This window comes from Hoplias malabaricus, chromosome 6 (assembly GCF_029633855.1).
Source record: "Hoplias malabaricus isolate fHopMal1 chromosome 6, fHopMal1.hap1, whole genome shotgun sequence".
NCBI lineage: Eukaryota > Metazoa > Chordata > Actinopteri > Characiformes > Erythrinidae > Hoplias > Hoplias malabaricus.
In genome coordinates, this window is record NC_089805.1 from 4145065 (window position 1) to 4170126 (window position 25062).

Genomic DNA, 25062 nt, shown 5'->3' on the forward strand with positions numbered 1-25062 from the left:
TGGCGCGCGCCGCTGACCTACTTTCAACCAATGGCAGCTCGAGCCGCCGCTTTCAGGCACATTGACTGTCATGTGTGCGGAGCAGCGGACTGACTGAACCATGCTGAAGAACACGCACACAACACACACACACACACACACACACACAGAGTTTGTCTCCATGGTTTTAGGGGACATTGCCTAGACTTTTACTAATTTTGTGGAGATTTTCCAAAACACTACTAGCCTAAATCTAACCCGTCCTCACCCTAAGGTTTAGGTTATGGGGATATGAGTTTTGTCCCCTAAATGTGAGTGTGAAAATAGGTGTAGTCAGGTCCAGACACACACACACACACACACACACACACACACACACACACACACACATGCAAGAGGAAAAATAAACCTCAAAACAAATGCTGATGATTCTTATCCGAACCAAAAAACAATCAACGCAATATACAAAATAAACAAATAAACAAATATATGTATACACAAACATGCCATAATTTATATACAGTTCTGGTTTGTTTATTTTCAGAGCAAAACTAAATGAATAAGTCATATATATCCAAACATTTCTAATGTAAATAAATAAATAATAAAAGAAAACAGGAATTGTAAAACTTGCCCAACTTTACACAGCCCACACTTAATGTTCAATACAGATTTAAACACTCCTTGTGCAAATTAGCAATTAATTGATATGTGCAGGACTGTGTTCAAAATGTGATGAACTAGCAGAAATTATGAATGGTTAAAAGTGGTATTTTTATGAATGTTTATAACGAGCCCAATAAACAAGGAAGGTCCCTGGACGTCCAAAATACGTCTAATAGTCGTCTTTTCAATGTCTGTGTTTGGACGTCTTTTCAACTTTCATTTTCAACCTTAAGAGAACGTTGATTAGACGGCAGTCATTACGTTATTTCAACGTTGAATCAACGGCTAACTGTTTACTGGGAGACAATAGACCAGTTACAACTCAGTAATAGGGAGTTATAACAACACTAATTGGCTCTGACCAATATAATTCTGACTGAGTGTAGCTGGATGTCGGCTTATTTTTGGCATGCAACAGGTCATGAAATGACTCATTTTCAGCCGTTAATAATCTAATTAAATTTATTTATGAGCCACTTATTAGGGCAGACGTGCAAAAGTGGAAACAGAAACGAATTATTATATTCATTTCTCCATTCTTTCTCATCTTGCTGAATTACAATCAGCGAATTATGTTGTGCTAGCTGCGCATGCGCACAGCGCGAATATCAGTGTGCGTGAGAATGAGCCAGCGGGGTGCGCGCGTGTGTGATACGCTTAGTAACAGTGGTTGCTAAAGCAAAGGGCGAGCCGTGACGTCACAGTGGCTGAAAGTGGGACAGCGCGCGGCGCAGCTGGAGCAGAATGACGCTGCAGAATATTACTTTGCCATACATTGTACATTAACACCACACAACACCGTACCATCACACAATAAAAAAACATATTAACACCACACATTAATCAATCGCACAGTAAAGCATAAAGCACCACACAATCACACAGATATACAATACAATTACTCAGTAAGCAAATAAAAAAAAACATTTAAAGGTAACATAGCACATTATACGATTATACGATAAACCACTTTACGAATACACATATGTAATTGTACACTGTACAATTGTGACATCACAAAAAGCCACCATTATGACATAATAAATAAATATAGAAATTTATATGAACAAGGAGTGAAAAATGCGTCCATTTAATATCAGTGAACAGTGATTTATGGTGTTTTAGGTTTTAATCCTTTAGGGACTACATCTGCTCATTTGGGCACCATCAATCCATACACCATAATAAACCAATGTACAATACAATGTACCATAATTATACAATCATAAAAAATGCACAGTGTACACACGCTACAATACCATGCATTCATACAATAAACCCTCTTAGACTAACTCCAAACAACACCATACAGTCATAATGTACTTCCCAGTAAAGATTTAGCCGTCGATTTAACGTTGAAATAACGTAATGACTGCCGTCTAATCAACATTCTCTTAAGGTTGAAAATGAAAGTTGAAAAGACGTCCAAACGCAGACATTGAAAAGACGACTATTAGACGTATTTTGGACGTCCATCGACGTTATTAATGGTCCAGAAATAAATTACTTGTATAAAACGCGTTTTGTACGTCCACTGACGTTATCGATTGGTCACCACTTAACTAACTTATTAAGATGGATTTTGGACGTCCATTGACGTTTAAAATATGTCCTTGACGGACAGACTACTTTTAGACCTATTTTGAACGTCCAGGGACGTTCCTTGTTTACTGGGTTTATACTAATGCCATGCAGCAACATACAATCATGAAATAAACCACTGTCAACTAATCATACAATCCCACTGTTCAATAACATCATATAACGCCATACAATTATACAACAAACACTGCACATTCACACCATAAAACACCATCATACAAAAAAACCCTGTCACTATAAAACACCATACAATCATAAAGTAAAAACTGTGTACACTAAAAATAATCAATCCCTTGCAGTTATACAAATAACCACTGTATAATAACAAAATAAATTAACCACTGTACAATGTCACTGTACTAAAATAACACACAATCACTAAACCAATGTACAATAACACATACAACATCACTGTACATTATCACTATACACCACCTAACAACCTTAAAAAGAAAGCCATTATAACCCTTCCATGGCCACATCAGCATGTTTGGAAACTTGCCCTTTACAAGTCACAATGCCACTGAAACATTTCTGACAATAGGTACATACTGTAATGTAAAGAATTATGAAGGGGCTTAAAATTCATTGTCATTTTGACAAGTACAAAAATTTACACACATTGCTTTGGCTTTGCACTTGATCTCTGTGCAAACTGGTGTAACAGGTTTTCACTGACATTTTGCTTTTTAAAACTGTGGTTTTCCAACAGAAGTTTAGTGTTGTGGGTCTGGAGTTATGGAGATGTTAAAAAGTGCCTAATGTATAACTTATAATAAGCAGAAAATAGCTCACGGCGTTTTTAAGTTTTGACACGTTTCGAGCTACTCTGGTATGTTTGAAAACTTGGCTAAAAATGATTTACCTTTACAAATAAACAACAATTGTGTTTTAGAATTAATCTCGCATCTAACTTTATAATAAATACCCAATTATACATAATATATTTACAATAATATATAATAAAACCCTATAATTTATATGATATCATTATGGTTGCTTTCTTTGTGATGTCACAGTTCTTTATGATGTCACAATCACTTCTAGATATATTTATTGACTTTTTTAAAATAATATTAATTAAATGATTTGCATGTACAGGAGGTCCTCGGGTTACGTCAGTCCCGAGTTACGATGTTTCGTGGTTATGACACATCTCCCATTTACTGTATAAAGCCTTGTTTCGACTTAAGAGGTTTTGTGTCGTAAACGTCATAACGTGAACTTCGTGTTTGGTGTGCGTGGCGTGGCGGAAGAATACACGGTTACGCGGCTCGGGACCGAGGAGGATAGGTGTTAGGACAGGATAAGTGCTTACAGTATGTTATTTACGTACAGTATGTACATATGTTCCGACTTACACCGAAAATCGGTTTACGACGCGACGTAGGAACGGATCAACGTCGTAAATCGAGGACCCCCTGTCGTATATTAAAATACGACAAATTATGGCCTTCTTTTTGATCAATTTACCGGTCTATTGTGGTTTATTGTATGCTTGAATGATGCTGTATTATTGTACGGTGGTTTATTGCATATTTACGGGTGTAGCTGGTTCATTCTTGGAAATGTTTTTTCCGGTTAAACTATGGTCTAGGGGTTATGTGATGGTTCAGAACTCGTTAAATTTGTACCTCGTCCTTTCACCACCTCCAGCTAGATAAACAGAGCTCTTCTCTTCCCAGCTGCTGGAATGTGTGTTTGTGGAAAGACTCGGTAAACCACAGATTCAGAAACACTGGCCTAATTATGAACAGTTAAAAAGACGGGAGACAAAGAAAATATGTCTGACGTAAGGCGAGCTTTCAGGTGCCTCTTGGAAAACAGAAGTCACTCTCAGTTGGAAAAGCTTGCGCAGTTATAAACCACTACCAAATATCCAAACTGAAAAATACAGTGATTTCAGGCTCCCAAAACCCAGCACGTCCAGGGTTTGCATCATACACACTTCGAATGCTTAAACAGGATTTCATCATGATGAACATCAACTGACATTTACCATGAAATAAATGGCCAGCATGGTACTGTCCAACTCTGGTGAATACCTGGCAAGTTATTCAGTCTCAGGCTGCGTTCGAAATCATGCAATACACACTAAACACTGATTTGTAATGGCGATGTATACTCCTGTAAATATGGCCTTTTAAAATTAGTGTTTAAAATTCAGACACACTTCCCCATTACAGCTGTATACCACATGACTTTGAACTTCAGGACAGAAAGATTCAAATTCATTCAGAAACTCACACACTCACACCTGGGGGCAGTTTCACATATTCACCCAGTCACTCACACACTCACACCTGGGGGCAGTTTAACATATTCAGCCAGTCACTCACACACTCACACCTGGGGGCAGTTTAACATATTCACCAAGTCACTCACACCTGGGGGCAATTTCACATATTCACCCAATCACTCACACCTGGGGCAGTTTCACACACTCACACCTGGGGGCAGTTTCACATATTCACCCAGTCACTCACACACTCACACCTGGGGGCAGTTTCACATATTCACCCAATCACTCACACCTGGGGGCAGTTTCACACACTCACACCTGGGGGCAGTTTCACATATTCACCCAGTCACTCACACACTCACACCTGGGGGCAATTTCACATATTCACCCACTCACACCTGTGGGCAGTTTAACATATTCACCCAGTCACTTACAAACTCACACCTGGGGGCAGTTTAACATATTCACCCAGTCACTTACACACTCACACCTGTGGGCAGTTTAACATATTCACCCAGTCACTTACACCTGTGGGCAGTTTAACATATTCACCCAGTCACTTACACACTCACACCTGTGGGCAGTTTAACATATTCACCCAGTCACTCACACACTCACACCTGGGGGCAGTTTAACATATTCAGCCAGTCACTCACACACTCACACCTGGGGGCAGTTTCACATATTCACCCTGTCACTCACACACTCACACCTGGGGGCAGTTTAACATATTTACCCAGTCACTCACACACTCACACCTGGGGGCAGTTTAACATATTCACCCAGTCACTCACACCTGGGGGCAATTTCACATATTCACCCAATCACTCACACCTGGGGGCAGTTTCACACACTCACACCTGGGGGCAGTTTCACATATTCACCCAGTCACTCACACACTCGCACCTGGGGGCAGTTTCACATATTCACCCAGTCACTCACACACTCACACCTGGGGGCAATTTCACATATTCACCCAGTCACTCACACACTCACACCTGGGGGCAGTTTCACATATTCACCCAATCACTCACACCTGGGGGCAGTTTCACATATTCACCCAGTCACTCACACACTCACACCTGGGGGTAGTTTCACATATTCACCCAGTCACTCACACACTCACACCTGGGGGCAGTTTCACACATGCCCACACTCACACCTGTGGGCAGTTTAACATATTCACCCAGTCACTCACACACTCACACCTGAGTGGCAGTTTAACATATTCACACACTCACACCTGTGGGCAGTTTAACATATTCACCCAGTCACTCACACACTCACACATGAGGGGCAGTTTAACATATTCACACACTCACACCTGTGGGCATTTTAACATATTCACCCAGTCACTCACACACTCACACCTGAGGGGCAGTTTAACATATTCACACACTCACACCTGTGGGCAGTTTAACATATTCACCCAGTCACTCACACATGAGGGGCAGTTTAACATATTCACACACTCACACCTGTGGGCAATTTCACACATTCACCCAGTCACTCACACACTCACACCTGAGGGGCAGTTTAACATATTCACACACTCACACCTGTGGGCAGTTTAACATATTCACCCAGTCACTCACACACTCACACATGAGGGGCAGTTTAACATATTCACACACTCACACCTGTGGGCATTTTAACATATTCACCCAGTCACTCACACACTCACACCTGAGGGGCAGTTTAACATATTCACACACTCACACCTGTGGGCAGTTTAACATATTCACCCAGTCACTCACACACTAACACCTGGGGGCAGTTTAACATATTCACACACTCACACCTGTGGGCAGTTTAACATATTCACCCAGTCACTCACACACTCACACCTGGGGGCAGTTTAACATATTCACACACTCACACCTGTGGGCAGTTTAACATATTCACCCAGTCACTCACACACTAACACCTGGGGGCAGTTTCACACACTCACACCAGGGGGCAATTTCACATATTCACCCAGTCACTCACACACTCACACCTGGGGGCAGTTTAACATATTCACACACTCACTCACACAATCCCAGCATGACCCAGTGACTATCAACATCACGCAGCCAAATCTGACTTCAGTCCAAACCGAAAGCAGGACTGAGTTAAAACATGATGAATTCTGAGGGGGTTTTGAGTGAATTTAAGGAAGTCAGATCAACTGCGTTGATGTATGTGTAGCTTGTTTATTGTGTAGCAACACATTCTGAAGTAGAATGTCAAGGCTACAGCGCAGTTTGTGGTGACTGGGGTGTTTGTGCAGTCTGATGCAACATGAGCAGCCATCATGTGAGTCGTGTGGGCTCCCCCCACAGTTGCAGAGTGAAGTTCATTTTATTTACAGCAATATCCTCAGCTCACGGGGGATGGAGGAGCGAGGGGTAGTTTCATACGCTCCTCCAGAAGTTACATAGTGCAGATTCTGCAGTGCTGAGCCTGAAGTAGCAACCACAGATATCACAGATATATTATATACTGCCTTTATATTCCTTGGTGATGCCCCAGCCATCTGACTCCAAGATTCCAAGAGAGTCTACAAGTGGCCTCGTGAAATCTGGGTGTGTTTGATGCCCCTCCCTCTCCCCTGTTATTCAACATGATTTTAGCCAAAGGTGACGTCTGTTGACTGGCATTACATAGTGGAGCATGACCTAAACTCACCTGTTTGTCTGTGAAGGGATCACAATGGTGAGGTCACAACCATGAAGACATTTACATATGACTAACATTCAGCCCACAGCAGGGTCATGTGGGTTTATCTTATGATGGAGGAAGGCTTTAGTATGTAAAGCCATCTCTCTCTCTCTCTCTCTTTCTCTCTGGTCAAGTGACTGCATCTGTCTGTGACTTCTATTCCTCAGGGAACGATAGCGGCAGGGCGGTCACTTCCTGTGGGACCGACAAAGAGAAAACACACACATGAACACACAAGCTTGTTTCCATGCATTGTGGGGACATTATATTGATTTAAATTCATTTTGAGGATTTATCATAAGCTGAACTATGGGTGTGGCGTGCGTTATCCTAATTCTAACTTAACCCTAAGCCTATAAACCTAACCCCATCACCTTGAAATATAATCATTTGTGCAAGCCGCTGTCCACAAGAAAAAAAAGTCCCCACATTGTCAATGTGGAGACAGGTAGACAGCTAGCATATATGGGTTCACCGGCTTAAAAATGTTGGCACCCCACAGACTGTAGGCCACTGCTGGGCTGGTCCACCATCGGACCACTCGGAACAGTTATGGGGGTTCAGATGTGCAGGGAATGCATGAAAACATTTTCATAATGTTTTAATACAGAGAAGACTCCTTAAAGGCTAAGCAGCAGCGATATGAAAGTGTCAGACAAATAAATACAGTGGAGTTTGAGTTCCTAACTTGTGTTTATTGATTGTCAGAAAACATGTTATTTCTTACTAATTGAAGGAATAAGGTTTAAAAGACCGTTGGTCCCCCCCCCCCCCCCAGCGGTGTTGGGAAACTCTAATAGGCGTCTTGCCTGTGACGTAGATGGTGGACAACAACTCTAGAAGCTGCACTTAATTTAATGCAAAATGAGGAAAAGGTGTGTTGTTTTTGGCTGCAATCATTCAATGTACAGTGGGACATCTGTGAACAAATGGCCCAAAGATCCCAAAATATCCAGAAAATGGACTAAATTTGTCCACTTTAAACGGGCACTTTGGAAAGGACCATCCGCTCTCTCCGTTATCTGTAGCTCATTTCACTGGCGCTTTTCCAACAATATGGGCATGTAAGGACACCAACGAAAGGTGTTCAAGAGCCTCTGTAACATGGAGGTAAACAGGGTAAGGACACTCACTTCGCCTGTTTTAGTTGGTGTTAGTTAGCGTTAGCTTGACTCGCTAAACTCGGTGGCTCAGATTATACTCGGCTACGTAGCTGCATTACGGAGGTTTATAGTGTCGGATGAATTCGAGTTCGACTTCGATCACATTTACAAGAATAACGGTACCTCTACATTTGAGTTTAGCTTATTGCTAGGCTATTGTCATGAATAATGTTGGTTATTTAGCTAGATACTGTCATAACAGTCAGTCATAACGGTGTTTTACCGCGGCGTTGTTCAGCTGTTGTCCACCAGTGACGCCACGGTCGCGTTCAAGAATTTCCGTAGCGAGCTCGTGTTTTTCCGTCAATTTAATAAAATTGTCAGTTTTAAAGCAAATTAAGCTGCTATTTTCATTTTAATTCTTACTTATATCTGTCAGTAACTACAATAATGTCAAATATTCATGGAGGTCCATTGAGTGGTGCTTAGCGTTTAAGTACATAGTAGTTACAAAGCTACTAAAAGGGTTAAAATGTCAGCTGGACTACTTGCTGAACACTGTGATTTCGGTATGCACTTTGAATCAGTTTAGGATTTTCAGGTTTCTCGGGGCTGTACGCTTGGTGATCCAGCCTCAGTCAGTGCCCAGGCATTACATAACAGCCCAGCAGTCCTCAATACACTCCCTAAAGCTTTCCCTAAATCTCTCCTCTGCTTCCTCCAATTCCCTTCCAAAGCTTCAGTCCAGCTCTTTCTCACAGGGATGGGACTGTTTTACTCCATAACATCTCACTTGTGTGAAAACCCTCATTATAGCAAAATCATGAAAGCAATACATACATTTTGGGTTTTTGATTTACACAATTTAACTATTCATTCAACGTCTGTAAATGCTTCGTACTAATGAGGGTCGCGGAGGGTCCAAAGCCTGTCTGGAATCATTGCACATAAGGCATTAACATATAGGACAGGGCCTTACACACTCACTCAGTCACACAGATTTTACACAATTCATCTTAAAACCACCTCTCTCAGTCCCATCATGCTTCCAAACTGGGCATGGAAACGTTGGGAACATGTTTCCTTCAAAGAATTCAACACACTTGGAGGAGAACACTAACTGCCCACTAGCGTTGTATATATAAATAACCGAACGTTCAAAATGGTGGCTGTGTAAGCTTGAAAGGGATGGTATTTTTGAATGGATTTTATACTGCAGTTTGTCAACTGGGGTTTGGAGGTGAGGCTGCGGAACACCCTTAAACACACATCCCTGGCTGGTCCCGATTTCATTCAATTCAGTTCACTCAAGCTCTCTGTTCAGTACTCAGTGAAGCATTACAGAAACAGTGTTACAGTCTTGAAAATAAAGATAGTACAAAACGTTCTTTGAACAATGCCACAGAAAAACACTTTCAATTCCATAAAGAACCATTTTTTCTAATGTATTTAAAAGGGCAAAGAACCTTTAGATCGAGTTAACGACAGTCCTTTATATTCGCACATGTTCAAAAACGATTCTTCTATGACATCATTCAAATAACATTTTGTAGCAACGTTATTTTTACAGTTAGAGATAGTGTAATTATAAAGAGTAGGGACATGGGCAGGGTTAGGGTTGTTTTTCACACTGGCTATGTGTCCAAAATCCACATGTACACTACTGCACAAAGGTTAGAAAATCAGATTCAAAAATGTATTTATCCTTGCAGTAAGTTAATTCATTCATTCATTCATTATCTGTAACCTTTGTCCAATTCAGGGTCGCAGTGGGTCCAGAGCCTACCTGGAATCATTGGGCGCAAGGCGGGAATAGACCCTGGAGGGGGCGCCAGTCCTTCACAGGGCAACACACACACTCACACATTCACTCACACACTCACACCTACGGACACTTTTGAGTTGCCAATCCACCTACGACTGTGTTTTTGGACTGTGGGAGGAAACCGGAGCACCCGGAGGAAACCCACGCAGACACAGGGAGAACACACCACACTCCTCACAGACAGTCACCCGGAGGAAACCCACGCAGACACAGAGAGAACACATCACACTCCTCACAGACAGTCACCCGGAGCACGAATCAAACCCACAACCTCCAGGACCCTGGAGCTGTGTGACTGTGACACTAACCTGCTGCGCCACCGTGCCGCCCCTTCATAATAATTGCATTATTCAATTGTAATAAATTTGGATTGAAGCAAGTGTTCATTAGCCATAAGTTTGTGGACAGGGGCTCACCCAAAAGTTCACCTGAAATGAACAGGTATGAATACAGGCCTTGTTCCTCTCTGCTGCAGTAACAGCTTCTACTCTTCTGTAGGAAGATTGCTGTGAGGATTTGATTTCAAATGGCTTTATGCCACTCTAACCGATGCTTGACAATAAGCAGGTTGCAATTTGAATCATGTGCAGCTGCTCTAGAGTATATCATGGTACAGGACAATGCTACTTTAGTGATTACACAAGCTGCATGTGCACAATTGAACCTCTGTGTGTATTATACACACGAAGGAGTGCTCATTCCCTTCATAACAGTGTTACCACAGCTCTATCTATAGTCCTCTGAGTTCCCCGATCCTCGTTCATCTACGATTTGAGATGACGTCAAGGAAAGTTTCCTCACTGAAGCATCACATGGTCAAGCTTCTCCCACATCAACAACATCACATGATCCAGGGAGCCGTCCCAATATTTGTGGTGGGGAGGTCACACGGGTTCTAATTTCATTATAACTGTGGAAGCAGAAAACAAGGATCCCTGTCTCATCTCTGTTATTGTGTCACTATGATATTGCTAGTGGCACTTTTGGAAAAGAACATTTAATTTGATTATTTTTCATGAGTTTTTCATAGTTTTTTTTTTTAATAGTGAAGAGTGTAGCAGGTATAATCCAGATTAACAAAACCTCTGACCTTTCTGTGACCTGCACACCAACACAGGGCAAAAATAGACCCCTGGCAAAGTCATGTCAATAGGAAACAGTGCTACAGATTGGATTATAGCATGTAGTGGACATGAGGGCTACTAGACCAAGATATGTTTGGGCTCCCCGATTTAGAAGCGACTGAATCAGCCTGATGCCATTTATAGTTGTAGGATTGTAAGAGCTATTCACAGTGCAGATAGGGCAATGGCATCAAAGCATACAGACATTAACCCTACACAGTGTACTCATCAAGAGATGGCACTGTACTGGCAGTTGGTTGCTAGAGTTTCAGCATAAAATGTATAAGATCTTACAGTATGCCTTTTCTGCAGTGGTACATTGTATATTCCGGGCAAATATTAAAAGCAACGTATGATTCTGGGGATCTACTGTTCTCACAGCAAAACAAACTCCGTGTTTGTGTTCATTTAGCAGCTTAGCATCCTTTAAGGTGGAACGGAATGTTTTTATTCACTGTTTGAATTACCACTGAAACGCATTTATAACCTGAGGGGTTTAGTTTTCTAGCACTTTCAGTCTACGTTTATTTTCACGCATTTACTGCTCTCCTGAAAGTGGAGTCAGTTCCACCTTAAGTAATCTGGAACAGTGGAAATTGGTCAATATTCCCCACCTATGGACCAGAAATAAAGAAAAATCCCCATTTCTGTTCATGCTTTTCAAAGTTCTGAGGTCTCTCCCCATTCAAACATCTGTAGAGGCCATTTATCGGCCATTGAAGCATTACCTGAGCCATTTCAGATTGAGACCCCCAATTTAATAAGCCAGGGCTGCATACAAGCGCAGGTGCTTTTTTCTAGTGAGCTAGCAAATGATGAGTAAACATTCTCTGTATTTTATAAAACGTTATTTGGATTTTTAAAAATTATAATAACTTATGAATGTGGCACTGGAACCCAGAAGGTTCCTAGGCTTGTGTGAGTTGAAGGTTGGTAAATAAATTTGTTGAATATTCTGTGTGTTAGTGGAAACCACAACTTTATTCATTCATTTTATATAGCATTATGGTCCATTCATTCATTATCTGTAACCCTTATCCAGTTCAGGGTCACGGTGGGTCCAGAGCCTACCTGGAATCATTGGGCACAAGGCAGGAATACACCCTGGAGGGGGCGCCAGTCCTGCACAGGGCAACACACACACACACACACACACACATTCACTCACACACTCACACCTACGGACACTTTTGAGTCTCCAATCCACCTACCAACGTGTGTTTTTGGACTGTGGGAGGAAACCGGAGCACCCGGAGGAAACCCACGCAGACACAGGGGGAACACACAACACTCCTCACAGACAGTCACCCGGAGGAAACCCACGCAGACACAGGGAGGACACACCAACTCCTCACAGACAGTCACCCGGAGGAAACCCACGCAGACACAGGGAGAACATACCACACTCCACACAGACAGTCACCCGGAGGAAACCCACGCAGACACAGGGAGGACACACCAACTCCTCACAGACAGTCACCCGGAGGAAACCCACACAGACACAGGGAGAACACACCACACTCCTCACAGACAGTCACCCGGAGGAAACCCACGCAGACACAGGGAGAACACACCACACTCCTCACAGACAGTCACCCGGAGGAAACCCATGCAGACACAGGGAGAACACACCACACTCCTCACAGACAGTCACCCGGAGGAAACCCACACAGACACAGGGAGAAAACACCACACTCCTCACAGACAGTCACCCGGAGCGGGAATCGAACCCACAACCTTCAGGCCCCTGGAGCTGTGTGACTGCGACACTAACCTGCACAGCATTCTCATCAATGACCTGAAAATCACTAGGTTTCTTCAAGAACACTTGGCCATAACGCTGTATTATTGTATTATCAGCACAAACTGAAGAAACTCTTACACATCTCCCAGAGAAGCTCTCTTCTAGTATGTAGTATCTTCCGGTGGATTTCTGCACAATTTACAGTTGCTTGGTTACGCATTTCCCTTCTGCAGATTTATGTTCATTCATTTGCATTCACACAGTTTCATGCAAAGTTATTATGTGATGTGCTTGTTTTCTCCGACATATCATCAGCATCTTTGAATATGACATTGGTTTTGCTGATACAATACGATCATGCAGCATTTCCTCTGAAACCCAAACTTTGTTTTCCAGCTTCTACTCCTCTCGGGAGGGCTTTAGAAGAGTAGTTGGAACATTTCTCTGAGGATTTGATAGCATTCAGCTACTATTACTACTGATGCTAGGACATTTTTCCCCCTTTCATTCACTTTTACAGTACCACTCTAGGAGGGGTTTTCCTATGCTTATCCAAATGTTACATAGTGTAGTTTCTGCAGTGCTGAACCTAGATTATTAACGACAGGTCAGTGGACCATCACAATTGTTTAGAAGTTGCTTTGAAGTGTGTGTTTCATTTCTTGCTTTTCTATGGAGGTTATACACTCTCCTCACTATATGACTTAAGAAGTGGTTTGGCTCTGTAACTGGGACCAGGCTTTACATTTTGTTGGTGAAATCAGATCATTATTTTGGGATATTTCAAAAAAGAAATTCAATCAAGGTCCCATTCAATCATATTATGTATTTCAGGTTTGTATATGTGAATTTGGTTGTTCCACCTCCTTGTTTGAGTCTCTCCAATCACAACACTGGACCAGGGTTTAGAGTTAGAGTACAAAGACAAGGAGAATAATAGTAAAAAAAAATAATAATCACCCGGAGGAAACCCACACAGACACAGGGAGAACACACCACACTCCTCACAGACAGTCACCCGGAGGAAACCCACGCAGACACAGGGAGAACACACCACACTCCTCACAGACAGTCACCCGGAGGAAACCCACGCAGACACAGGGAGAACACACCACACTCCTCACAGACAGTCACCCGGAGGAAACCCACACAGACACAGAGAGAACACACCACACTCCTCGCAGACAGTCACCCGGAGGAAACCCACGCAGACACAGGGAGAACACACCACACTCCTCACAGACAGTCACCCGGAGGAAACCCACACAGACACAGAGAGAACACACCACACTCCTCGCAGACAGTCACCCGGAGGAAACCCACGCAGACACAGGGAGAACACACCACACTCCTCACAGACAGTCACCCGGAGGAAACCCACACAGACACAGAGAGAACACACCACACTCCTCACAGACAGTCACCCGGAGGAAACCCACACAGACACAGGGAGAACACACCACACTCCTCACAGACAGTCACCCGGAGGAAACCCACACAGACACAGAGAGAACACACCACACTCCTCACAGACAGTCACCCGGAGGAAACCCACACAGACACAGGGAGAACACACCACACTCCTCACAGACAGTCACCCGGAGGAAACCCACGCAGACAAAGGGAGAACACACCACACTCCTCGCAGACAGTCACCCGGAGCGGGAATCGAACCCACAACCTCCAGGTCCCTGGAGCTGTGTGACTGCGACACTACCTGCTGTGCCACCGTGCCGCCCAATAATAATAATAATAATAATAATATAATAATGAGTTCAACTTATATAGCACCTTTCATAAAGTCAAGGATAAAGTTTAAGGCTGATTTATAATTCTGCATTGCCTCTATGCCATAGCGAGTGTTTACACCTTTGCATTGGTGTCTGCGTCACTTTGCAATTACACTGTCACACCACTAGGGTTTGAATATTCAAACATTTTCCTCTACACTATGTAGTACACAGTATATTGGTGTGGTGGAACTGCTTTTATAAATCTTTAAAGTGCACTTTTTCGACTGAGCCGAATTTACGAGGTCCCAGTAAAGCAACTAATACAAAGCCGCATAGTATCGCTTCTCTTTGACTAATTTTGTCCCTGAAGGCCTCCATATTATATCATATAATGCACAATAAAGGAAAACGAACAATTTTGAGCAGAGATTTGAAGTAAGACATGATCGAACAGTAATGAAGGACAGGAGAAGAACAAAGTTTGGGGGATGGAGCTAAAAGATCTACCATCCAGAACTTCTGCTCCTCGCCCCTCACTCCTGGGCTTTCACAAGGAACTGAGCTGCGACTCAATCTCTTTTAAAGGAACAGGCACTGAAATATTCTGAACAGGGCTGTTTAGACAGGGGGAGAACGTGGCTGTGGTGTTTGATCCTTGTGTAATTTTGACCACAGCATGTCACAGACTTTTTCAAAAATGCAAAAGGTATAAAATATGTCCCTTTTAATGTTCAACGCAAAGATAAACTACTGTATCTCTCTCTCTCTTCCTCTATCTTCCTCATCTCTCTTTAGTTTAATGAAGTAATTATCACAAACGCAGAGTTCTTTCCAAGTGTCGAATGGTTTTCTCAGCTGGGTTTCTGCTGTATTCCATTCTGTTCCTGACACTCTCATAAACTCAGCCGCGAGGGTTCTCTGGGGCACAGCTTATTGGAGCCAAAAGCACAAATAGAAAACACATTCTCATTACCTGCTTTACAGAGTGGCAAGTAACAAGGGGGAGGCGTCAGGTGTTGGTTACCATGGTTACGGCATCTTGACTATAACAAGAGTCACAGCCATAGAAACACACACATGCACTTTGTCATACCATCCTGACATTAGGGCTTTATTTGGACCTGAAATAATTGTCTGAACCAGAACACTGTTCATGGACCTGACAAAGCTCATCACATTTTGAGGATGAAACTGACCAACTGACCTGAGTCCAGCAGGATTCTGTCTGAAAATGACCCCAAACTGGTCTGTTTCCACCCAAAGCTTTAACTATAGTGACAAAATTCAGTGAAAATAATAGTTATAGATAGTTACAGATACTGTATGGTGAGTACACTATTATCTTATGCTATGTTGTGTATTCAAATGCCCTCATTTGGCCATTTTGTCACCACATATTATTACCCCAGTGAAACCATACACCACCGATGACTGCCTCCGGGTGACTGTCTGTGAGGAGTGTGGTGTGTTCTCTCTGTGTCTGTGTGGGTTTCCTCCGGGTGACTGTCTGTGAGGAGTGTGGTGTGTTCTCCCTGTGTCTGCGTGGGTTTCCTCCAGGTGACTGTCTGTGAGAAGTGTGGTGTGTTCTCCCTGTGTCTGCGTGGGTTTCCTCCGGGTGACTGTCTGTGAGGAGTGTGGTGTGTTCTCCCTGTGTCTGCGTGGGTTTCCTCCAGGTGACTGTCTGTGAGAAGTGTGGTGTGTTCTCTCTGTGTCTGCGTGGTGTTACGCTGCGCTGTGTATGTGTGTGTTTTCTCTCCCTCTCACTGTCTCTGTAAATGTATAGGTTCTGCAATCTGTTCCATTCCATGTTCCAGTTCGTGTATTTGTTCACCGTCCAGAGTCCGGTCCACCATCCAGTCCACCATCCAGTCCATGTGTTGTCTGTCATCACTTCGTCTACGTCATCTCGGCGGGAGTCATAAATACGTGTCTGTGTACGATGTTAGGAAGCTTTGTTTTGTGCTGTGATTTGTATTGTGTATATTGAATTCTGTTTGCCTGGTTTTGACTTTGATGCATTCCAATTTCGACTACGAGTTTGTTTTTGCCCTTTTGAACACTGATGCTAGATCTATCTTTTGTAAATTTTGTGTATATATTTCACCAGAGTAGGGTTGGCTGCCGTTTGTTTTGGGAGTGGGTTTTGTGTGTGTTTTTGTGTATAGACAGGGAGGAAGGTAAGGTGTTGTCTTTTGTTTCCTTTTGTTTACACTTAGGTAAGTTAGAGTTGTTTGTGGGTCAGTTAGGAGGGGTGTTTGTTTGTTGTTTTTGTCGGCTAAAGGCCTTCCTGAAGTTCACTGGTGTTTGGTTTCGTTGTACATATCACATTTACAATATATATTCTATTCATTATCCATTCTGTGTTTCCGTTTGTGTCCTTTTTGTTTCACCATTTACATCTGTTACAGTTATTCTCTTCACATATATTAATTACAACCCATTCCTCATTCTGTTACGGCTCAACCCTAGACTGGGTCGTAACAGTGGGTTTCCTCCGGGTGACTGTCTGTGAGGAGTGTGGTGTGTTCTCCCTGTGTCTGCGTGGGTTTCCTCCAGGTGACTGTCTGTGAGGAGTGTGGTGTGCTCTCCCTGTGTCTGCGTGGGTTTCCTCCGGGTGACTGTCTGTGAGAAGTGTGGTGTGTTCTCTCTGTGTCTGTGTTGACTGTCTGTGAGGAGTGTGGTGTGTTCTCCCTGTGTCTGCGTGGGTTTCCTCCGGGTGACTGTCTGTGAGGAGTGTGGTGTGTTCTCCTAGTGTCTGCATGGGTTTCCTCCGGGTGACTGTCTGTGAGGAGTGTGGTGTGTTCTCCCTGTGTCTGCGTGGGTTTCCTCCGGGTGCTCCGTTTCCCTCCCACCATCCAAAAACACAGTAGATGGATTGGCGGCTCAAAAGTTTCCGTAGGTGTGAGTGTGTGAGTGAATGTGTGTGTGTGTGTGTTGTCCTGTGAAGGACTGGCGCCCCCTCCAGGGTGTATTCCCGCCTTGCGCCCAATGATTCCAGGTAGGCTCTGGACCCACCGCGACCCTGAACTGGATAAGGGTTACAGATAATGAATGAGTGAAAGAGCTATAAGGGTGGGAGCCATACAAATGAACTGTTTTGTCTAAATTATTAACTATGATTTTAAATTAAAGGTCAGAAGTATTACATTTTCTTTTTTTCATGAGCTTCCTCTAGGGTGCCAATCATAAAGCTGATTGTTTTTCCTACATTGCGTATAAGCTCACAGGGAATGAGTTGGTTTCAGACGCCTTGTTATTGAGTTTCTGGAAAAAAACAGACAAGTTACCATGGCAATAAGATCTTGTTGAAAAGCTCTGAAAGACATTTTCACAGTAAGACAAGGACTTACTGGAGATACAGACATATACACACACACACACACACACACAAATAAGGAGGCCTGGCTTTCTTCATCTTATCAAGTATAATACGGCTTATTCGACAGGTAATGGGTTATTTTATATCAATGCAGGTGAATGAGAGGAGGACAAAAAGGTTCGCCTTGTGAAGAGAGAACATTTCAGTGTCTGAGATTCATAATCGCATTCATCATGTGGCATTGAAATACGAGAAATAGACCTATTACACATGAAGGCGTACTTTTTCAGCTCTGCCGCACTCCTGCAGTGATCCCGATGATTCACAAGTTGATAAAGAAGCTACTTTGCCACAGAAGCTAAAAGTCACCCCCCAGTGCAAGTTTTGTTCGGATGAAGAATGGGCCTTGGTTTGGTTTTGTGTAGTTCTCAGGTGTGGAGATGGGTTTCCACCTGGTGTCACATCTGAAATGTAAATATACTACTAAAAGCCCATACATATAAAAACGGTGTCATTTCTACATTGAGGACACTTTGCTTCATCTTAAGTATCAGACTCTCGGTTACGAACCCAAGGAAGTGCTATGACAGGAGCAGAGTCTGTTAGCGGTAGCATTACACAAACACAAAACACTACTTCTCTAAGTTTCTGGACTTTGCGATTAGGTTTTCGGGTTAAGTTTGGGGGTAGGGATAGCTTCATGCAACGTTTTAAGGCTGTTTTATTTATTTATTTATTTTTTCACTGGGTTCACAGCTCATTCATACGCAATTTACAAATCCTGGGAATGAAATATGTTTTCTACGGTGGCCCTGAAAGGCAAATGTACATTAAAACAATATAAATGCACAAAAAAATAGAGACACATATTTACTTTCACGGGCGGCACGGTGGCGCAGCAGGTAGGTGTCGCAGTCACACAGCTCCAGGGACCTGGAGGTAGTGGGTTCGATTCCCGCTCCGGGTGACTGTCTGTGAGGAGTGTGGTGTGTTCTCTCTGTGTCTGTGTGGGTTTCCTCCGGGTGACTGTCTGTGAGGAGTGTGGTGTGTTCTCTCTGTGTCTGTGTGGGTTTCCTCCGGGTGACTGTCTGTGAGGAGTGTGGTGTGTTCTCTCTGTGTCTGTGTGGGTTTCCTCCGGGTGACTGTCTGTGAGGAGTGTGGTGTGTTCTCTCTGTGTCTGTGTGGGTTTCCTCCCGGTGACTGTCTGTGAGGAGTGTGGTGTGTTCTCCCTGTGTCTGCGTGGGTTTCCTCCGGGTGACTGTCTGTGAGGAGTGTGGTGTGTTCTCCCTGTGTCTGTGTGGGTTTGACTAGCATTTGAGTCTTTTACTACAGGGCGGGCCATTTATATGGATACACCTTAATAAAATGGGAATGGATGGTGATATTAACTTCCTGTTTGCGGCACATTAGTATATGGGAGGGGGGGGGGGGGGGACTTTTCAAGATGGGTGGTGACCATGGCGGCCATTTTGCATCCAACTTTTGTTTTTTCAATGGGAAGAGGGTCATGTGACACATCAAACTTGTTGGGAATTTTACAAGAAAAACAACAGTGTGCTTGGTTTTAACGTAACTTTATTGTTTCATGAGTTATTTACAAGTTTCTGACCACTTATAAAATGTGTTCAAAGTGCTGCCCATTGTGTTGGATTGCCAATGCAACCCTCTTCTCCCACTCTTCACACACTGATAGCAACACCGCAGGAGAAACTTGGCTTTCAGTATCCGTTGTTTCCATATAAATGACCCACTCTGTGTACTATATATAGGTACTATACAATAGAGGTACATTAATGTTCACTAAACAGTACTGTATACAGTATGAAATACTTTTGAAGGTACAACAGTGATTTTAAAGTCCAATTGTGTTCTTTAAAGGTATATTACATCCTGTTCTTGAGAAAAAGTGCTGACTATTTGTTACTAAGCTGTAAAATAAAAATAAAACGTCCTAGAGATTAAACTGGGTGTACGAAATCACATTTTAAAAATCTACTCTTATTAAGGAATATGGTATAATTATGTTCCATAAAGGTAGCGAATATAACCCCTTGGGGGTACCACCACAGTTTAAACTGTACCTTTTGTGGTTGGGTTTAGGTCTGAATTTGGGTTTGGATTTGGGTTAAGGTTTGAGTAGAAGCCTTGGATTAAGATCAGGTCTGAGTTCAGATGTTGATTTATGTTTTGGTTGGTGTTTAAATGAATGATAAAAGTTTGGGTTTGCACTTTGAAATGAGTTGGCATTCAGAGTCAAGATCATGTCTACGTTTATATTTAGGTTCAGGTTGGAATTTGGATTTGAGACAGAGGCAGTGAACCTTGAGAAAAAGGAAATACTTTCAGGGAGATAAGCAGAGAAATCGTCCCAGTTTCTCATGAGCAGAGGAGAATGATGTGGCAAATTCAAAAGGCCAAGGTAGTGTGGTTCTTATCAAATTAATTAAAATGCAGTGAATGTTCAGGAGCGGTTTAGTTTCATGTGCTTCACAAAGCAAATATGCATTGGGAAAAATGTGGTTAAAAATGCCAGGTCCTGAAAAGCTACATGAAGATCCTTCAAAGTGCAGCCATTGCTGACACACAGCTTTTATTATCACATATATAGCAGCAGAAGGGGCACCATGGTCAATGCCAAATTTTGGCTAGAGGGGTAGAGGGGTAACACATCTCCACCTCTATTCACTAAAGTGTTCTTTGCAATCCAGACCTACTCATCTAACACTAACACTAGAATACAAGCAAATCCTCATGACAATCTTACATACATTATACATCCTTATGAGAAAAACAGATAGTGGACATAGTGTTAGGTATAATGTAGACTTCCCAGACAAGGCTTAATCCTAGCCTCAGTGGAGAATCTTGCCTGAATCTAGACCTAATCTCTATCTATCCCACCATTTCTTTGGCCCCATTCACATGGATTGGTTTAATTTTTTACTGTGTTTTAAGTCACGGTTTTCAAAAATATCCTCCAAGGTGCAGATTTTAGATAACGCTGTTGTCACTGGTCTCATGTGGACGATGCCACACACCGTGCCTGTCTCTGGTTGAAATGCAAATAGCTCCTCGATCCCTATGAAGTGAATTACATGAGTCATTAAACTATAGGAGGGCGGCAAGGTGGCGCAGCAGGTAGTGTCACAGTCACACAGCTCCAGGGACCTGGAGATTGTGGGTTCCAAGCCTGCTCCAGGTGACTGTCTGTGAGGAGTGTGGTGTGTTCTCCCTGTGTCTGCGTGGGTTTCCTCAGGGTGACTGTCTGTGAGGAGTGTGGTGTGTTCTCCCTGTGTCTGTGTGGGTTTCCTCCGGGTGACTGTCTGTGAGGAGTGTGGGGTGTTCTCCCTGTGTCTGCGTGGGTTTCCTCAGGGTGACTGTCTGTGAGGAGTGTGGGGTGTTCTCCCTGTGTCTGCGTGGGTTTCCTCAGGGTGACTGTCTGTGAGGAGTGTGGTGTGGAGCTAGATTAAGTTTTTTTTACTTACATTGTGCACTACATAGGGAGTGATTTGGGATTAAACGTCTCGTGCTTTGTGGTGTTTTGATGTCTCTCATTAGGAGGTATTATGGCCCCCTACTGGACTGAAATAATAATGTAGCTGTTTTTGGTTTCTCTGTTTTTAAAATTAAACTGATCTGTGTGGATGGGGCCTTAGTGACATTTATTAGAAGTTTACGTTAACTTGGGTAAAATCTTTCCAGCCCCAAAAGCCAAAGGAACAAGACACTACTGGAACTGGGTCAGCACTTTGCTTTAATCATGGCCAGGAGACTGAGCGACATTTTGAAGACCAATGAACTTTATTCAGAATTTTTCCATATTCTCCCACCAATCATCCCGTCTGTCATTTCCAAGCACTGCCTGAAGTTTTCCACTCTGAAACCGTGGTTACGTCTCTCGGGACCACAACAAACACTGTCAAAATGACACAGGTTTTAACAAGGAGACGTTCCTCATTTCCGGACTTTCTGAAACTGTCCTACAGAGATACGGAGCCTGCAGGAGCCATGCCGAGGAGAATATGTGGTGGGCTCAAGGATCAGGGGTATTAATTAGATCTCAGTTTTCTTCTTTCAGAGAATCTAGGACATTGAAGCTCAAGATGTCTAAACCTTGATAACAATTACAAAAGAAGACCCACTTCTAACCATTTCCATCAGTTGATTTTCTCTTTCTCAATTATCCACACGGTGTTCGTGTTATTCAAGCACACGTCCGTTAATCTAGGGTTAATTACGTCTCTTGTAAATTTCAAGGACATTCCATACTTTCATACTTTACTCTGATCAGCCAGAAGTTTAAAACCATGGACAGGTGAAGTGAAGGACATTACAGTGGCAGCTGTCAGTGGGTGGGATACATTATACAGCAGAGAACAGTCAGTTCTTGAAGCTGAGGTATTGGAAACAGGAAAAAATGGGCAAGTCTAGGGACAGTGTTTGGGAATAAAGAAATATATGTTACATATTTAAAATACAAAACATAAGTAAACATTCAGATAGAGTTACAATGTAAATAGACAGTATTCGAAATAGAGAAATAACAGGAGTGTGGTGTTTTCTCCCTGTGTCTGCGTGGGTTTCCTCCGGGTGACTGTCTGTGAGGAGTGTGGTGTGTTCTCTCTGTGTCTGCGTGGGTTTCCTCCAGGTGACTGTCTGTGAGGAGTGTCGTGTGTTCTCCCTGTGTCTGTGTGGGTTTCCTCAGGGTGACTGTCTGTGAGGAGTGTGGTGTGTTCTCTCTGTGTCTGCGTGGGTTTCCTCCAGGTGACTGTCTGTGAGGAGTGTCGTGTGTTCTCCCTGTGTCTGTGTGGGTTTCCTCAGGGTGACTGTCTGTGAGGAGTGTGGTGTGTTCTCCCTGTGTCTGTGTGGGTTTCCTCCAGGTGACTGTCTGTGAGGAGTGTGGTGTGTTCTCTCTGTGTCTGCGTGGGTTTCCTCCGGGTGACTGTCTGTGAGGAGTGTGGTGTGTTCTCTCTGTGTCTGTGTGGGTTTCCTCCAGGTGACTGTCTGTGAGGAGTGTGGTGTGTTCTCCCTGTGTCTGCGTGGGTTTCCTCCAGGTGACTGTCTGTGAGGAGTGTCGTGTGTTCTCCCTGTGTATACGTGGGTTTCCTCTGGGTGCTCCGGTTTCCTCCCACAGTCCAAAAACACACGCTGGTAGGTGGATTAGCGACTCAAAAGTGTCCGTAGGTGTGAGTGTGTGAGTGAATGTGTGTGTGTGTGTGTTTCCCTGTGAAGGACTGGCGCCCCCTCCAGGGTGTATTCCCGCCTTGCACCCAATGATTCCAGGTAGGCTCTGGACCCACCGCGACCCTGAACTGGATAAGGGTTACAGATAATGAATGAATGAATGAGTATTCACTCTCAAATTAAATGACAGCAATCATGTATTTCCCAGAAACCCTTGAAGTAAATCATGCAGCATGTTTGCACTCGAAGTCATGGACCTGGCACGACACGCCCAGGAGTGAAATGTGTTTGAAATTTGAACAGTATTTAATGTTTAAAGGCAGCATTTACAATTGTGGGGAACTGTTGTTCTCTTCGGTTTGTTTATGTTTAGAAGCTCTATGTTTTAAGTTGGAATGGCTGAAATTGTACTTGTCTATAAGTTTTTATTCACTGTTTGAATTACTACAGAAACTCATTTGGTACTCACGTTGTTAAGTTTTGTAGCACTTTCGGTCTGTGTTTACTTTCATTCAGTTAGTGCTGTCCTGAATTTAGAGACAGTTCCAACTCAGGAAATCTGAAAAAGCAAAAACAATAAGTCCATTTTAAAATAAAATAGTGAGCAAATGGTGAGGAAAAAAAGTTCAGAATTTTATAAAAAATGTTTTTTTTTCCCATTAAAATCATGAATGGCACCTTTAAGCAAGAAAAAGAGAGTGTAAAATTAGTTTGTTAGCTATACTTAATTTGCTAGCTGTATTTGCCTTTATTGTCCGAAGACATGCTACAAAATATGCAATTTTTTGGCTGGGAATAAATAAATAAATAAATAAATAAATACAGTAAATTCGAAAGTGCAGGGGGTCATCGACTTACGACGTTGATCCGTTCCTACGTCGTGTCGAAAACCGATTTTCAGTGTAAGTCGGAACATACGTACATACTGTACGTAAATAACATACTGTAAGCACTTATTCTATCCTAACACCTATCCTCCTCGGTCCCGAGCCGCGTAACCGTGTATTCTTCCGCCGCGCCGCGCACACCACACACGAAGTTCACGTTACGACGTTTACCACGCAAAACCACTTAAGTCGAAACAAGGCTTTATCCAGTAAATGGGAGAAGTGTCGTAACCACGAAACATCGTAACTCGGGACTGACGTAACCCGAGGACCTCGTGTATTTGCAAAATGTTACATTGAGTAATCTACATTACAAATAGCATATTATGGCATGTATTTTGTATTTTGTAGTGAAATCCATTTTTTAAGTAACCCTCCCCACACTGTGTAAGGTCTGACCCTATGATGTCATGGTCATAATATTTTGGTCTGAACATCTCCAAAACAGTAGGACTAGGTGCCATTATGATGTGGTTATTATCTTCACAAAGTGGTCCAACGAACTACAACCAGTTAAACATTACTGAGGTCAGGTACAATGTTCAGTGTGTGTGTGTCTGTCTGTCTGTCTGTCTGTCTGTCTATCTATCTATCTGTCCGTCTGTCTGCCTCTGTCTGTCTGACTGTCTACCTGTCTGTCTATCTATCTATCTATCTGTCTGTCTGTCTGTCTGTCTGTCTATCTATCTATCTGTCTGTCTGTCTACCTGTCTGTCTGTCTATCTATCTATCTGTCTGTCTGTCTACCTGTCTGTCTGTCTATCTATCTATCTGTCTGTCTGTCTACCTGTCTGTCTGTCTGTCTATCTATCTACCTGTCTGTCTGTCTGTCTGTCTATTTATCTATCTGTCTGTCTGTCTGTCTCTGTCTGTCTGTCTGTCTATCTATCTATCTGTCTGTCCGTCTGTCTGTCTGTCTGCCTCTGTCTGTCTGACTGTCTACCTGTCTGT

General features: G+C 43.0%; 1 protein-coding gene across 3 annotated transcripts in view; it reads left to right on the forward strand.

Annotated features, from left to right (window-relative positions):
- Window positions 1-25062, forward strand: part of mmd (monocyte to macrophage differentiation-associated) — a 125008-nt gene that overhangs the window by 40803 nt on the left and 59143 nt on the right. Inside the window, exon 7 of one of the 3 annotated variants that reach the window (XM_066673556.1) lies at window positions 10058-10183. The exons of the other annotated variants lie outside the window; for them this stretch is intronic. Coding sequence (XP_066529653.1) covers window positions 10058-10111 — 54 coding nt within the window. The 3' untranslated portion in view covers window positions 10112-10183. Of the gene's footprint in view, window positions 1-10057; window positions 10184-25062 lie in introns of those variants that run through there. 3 annotated transcript variants of the gene reach the window in all.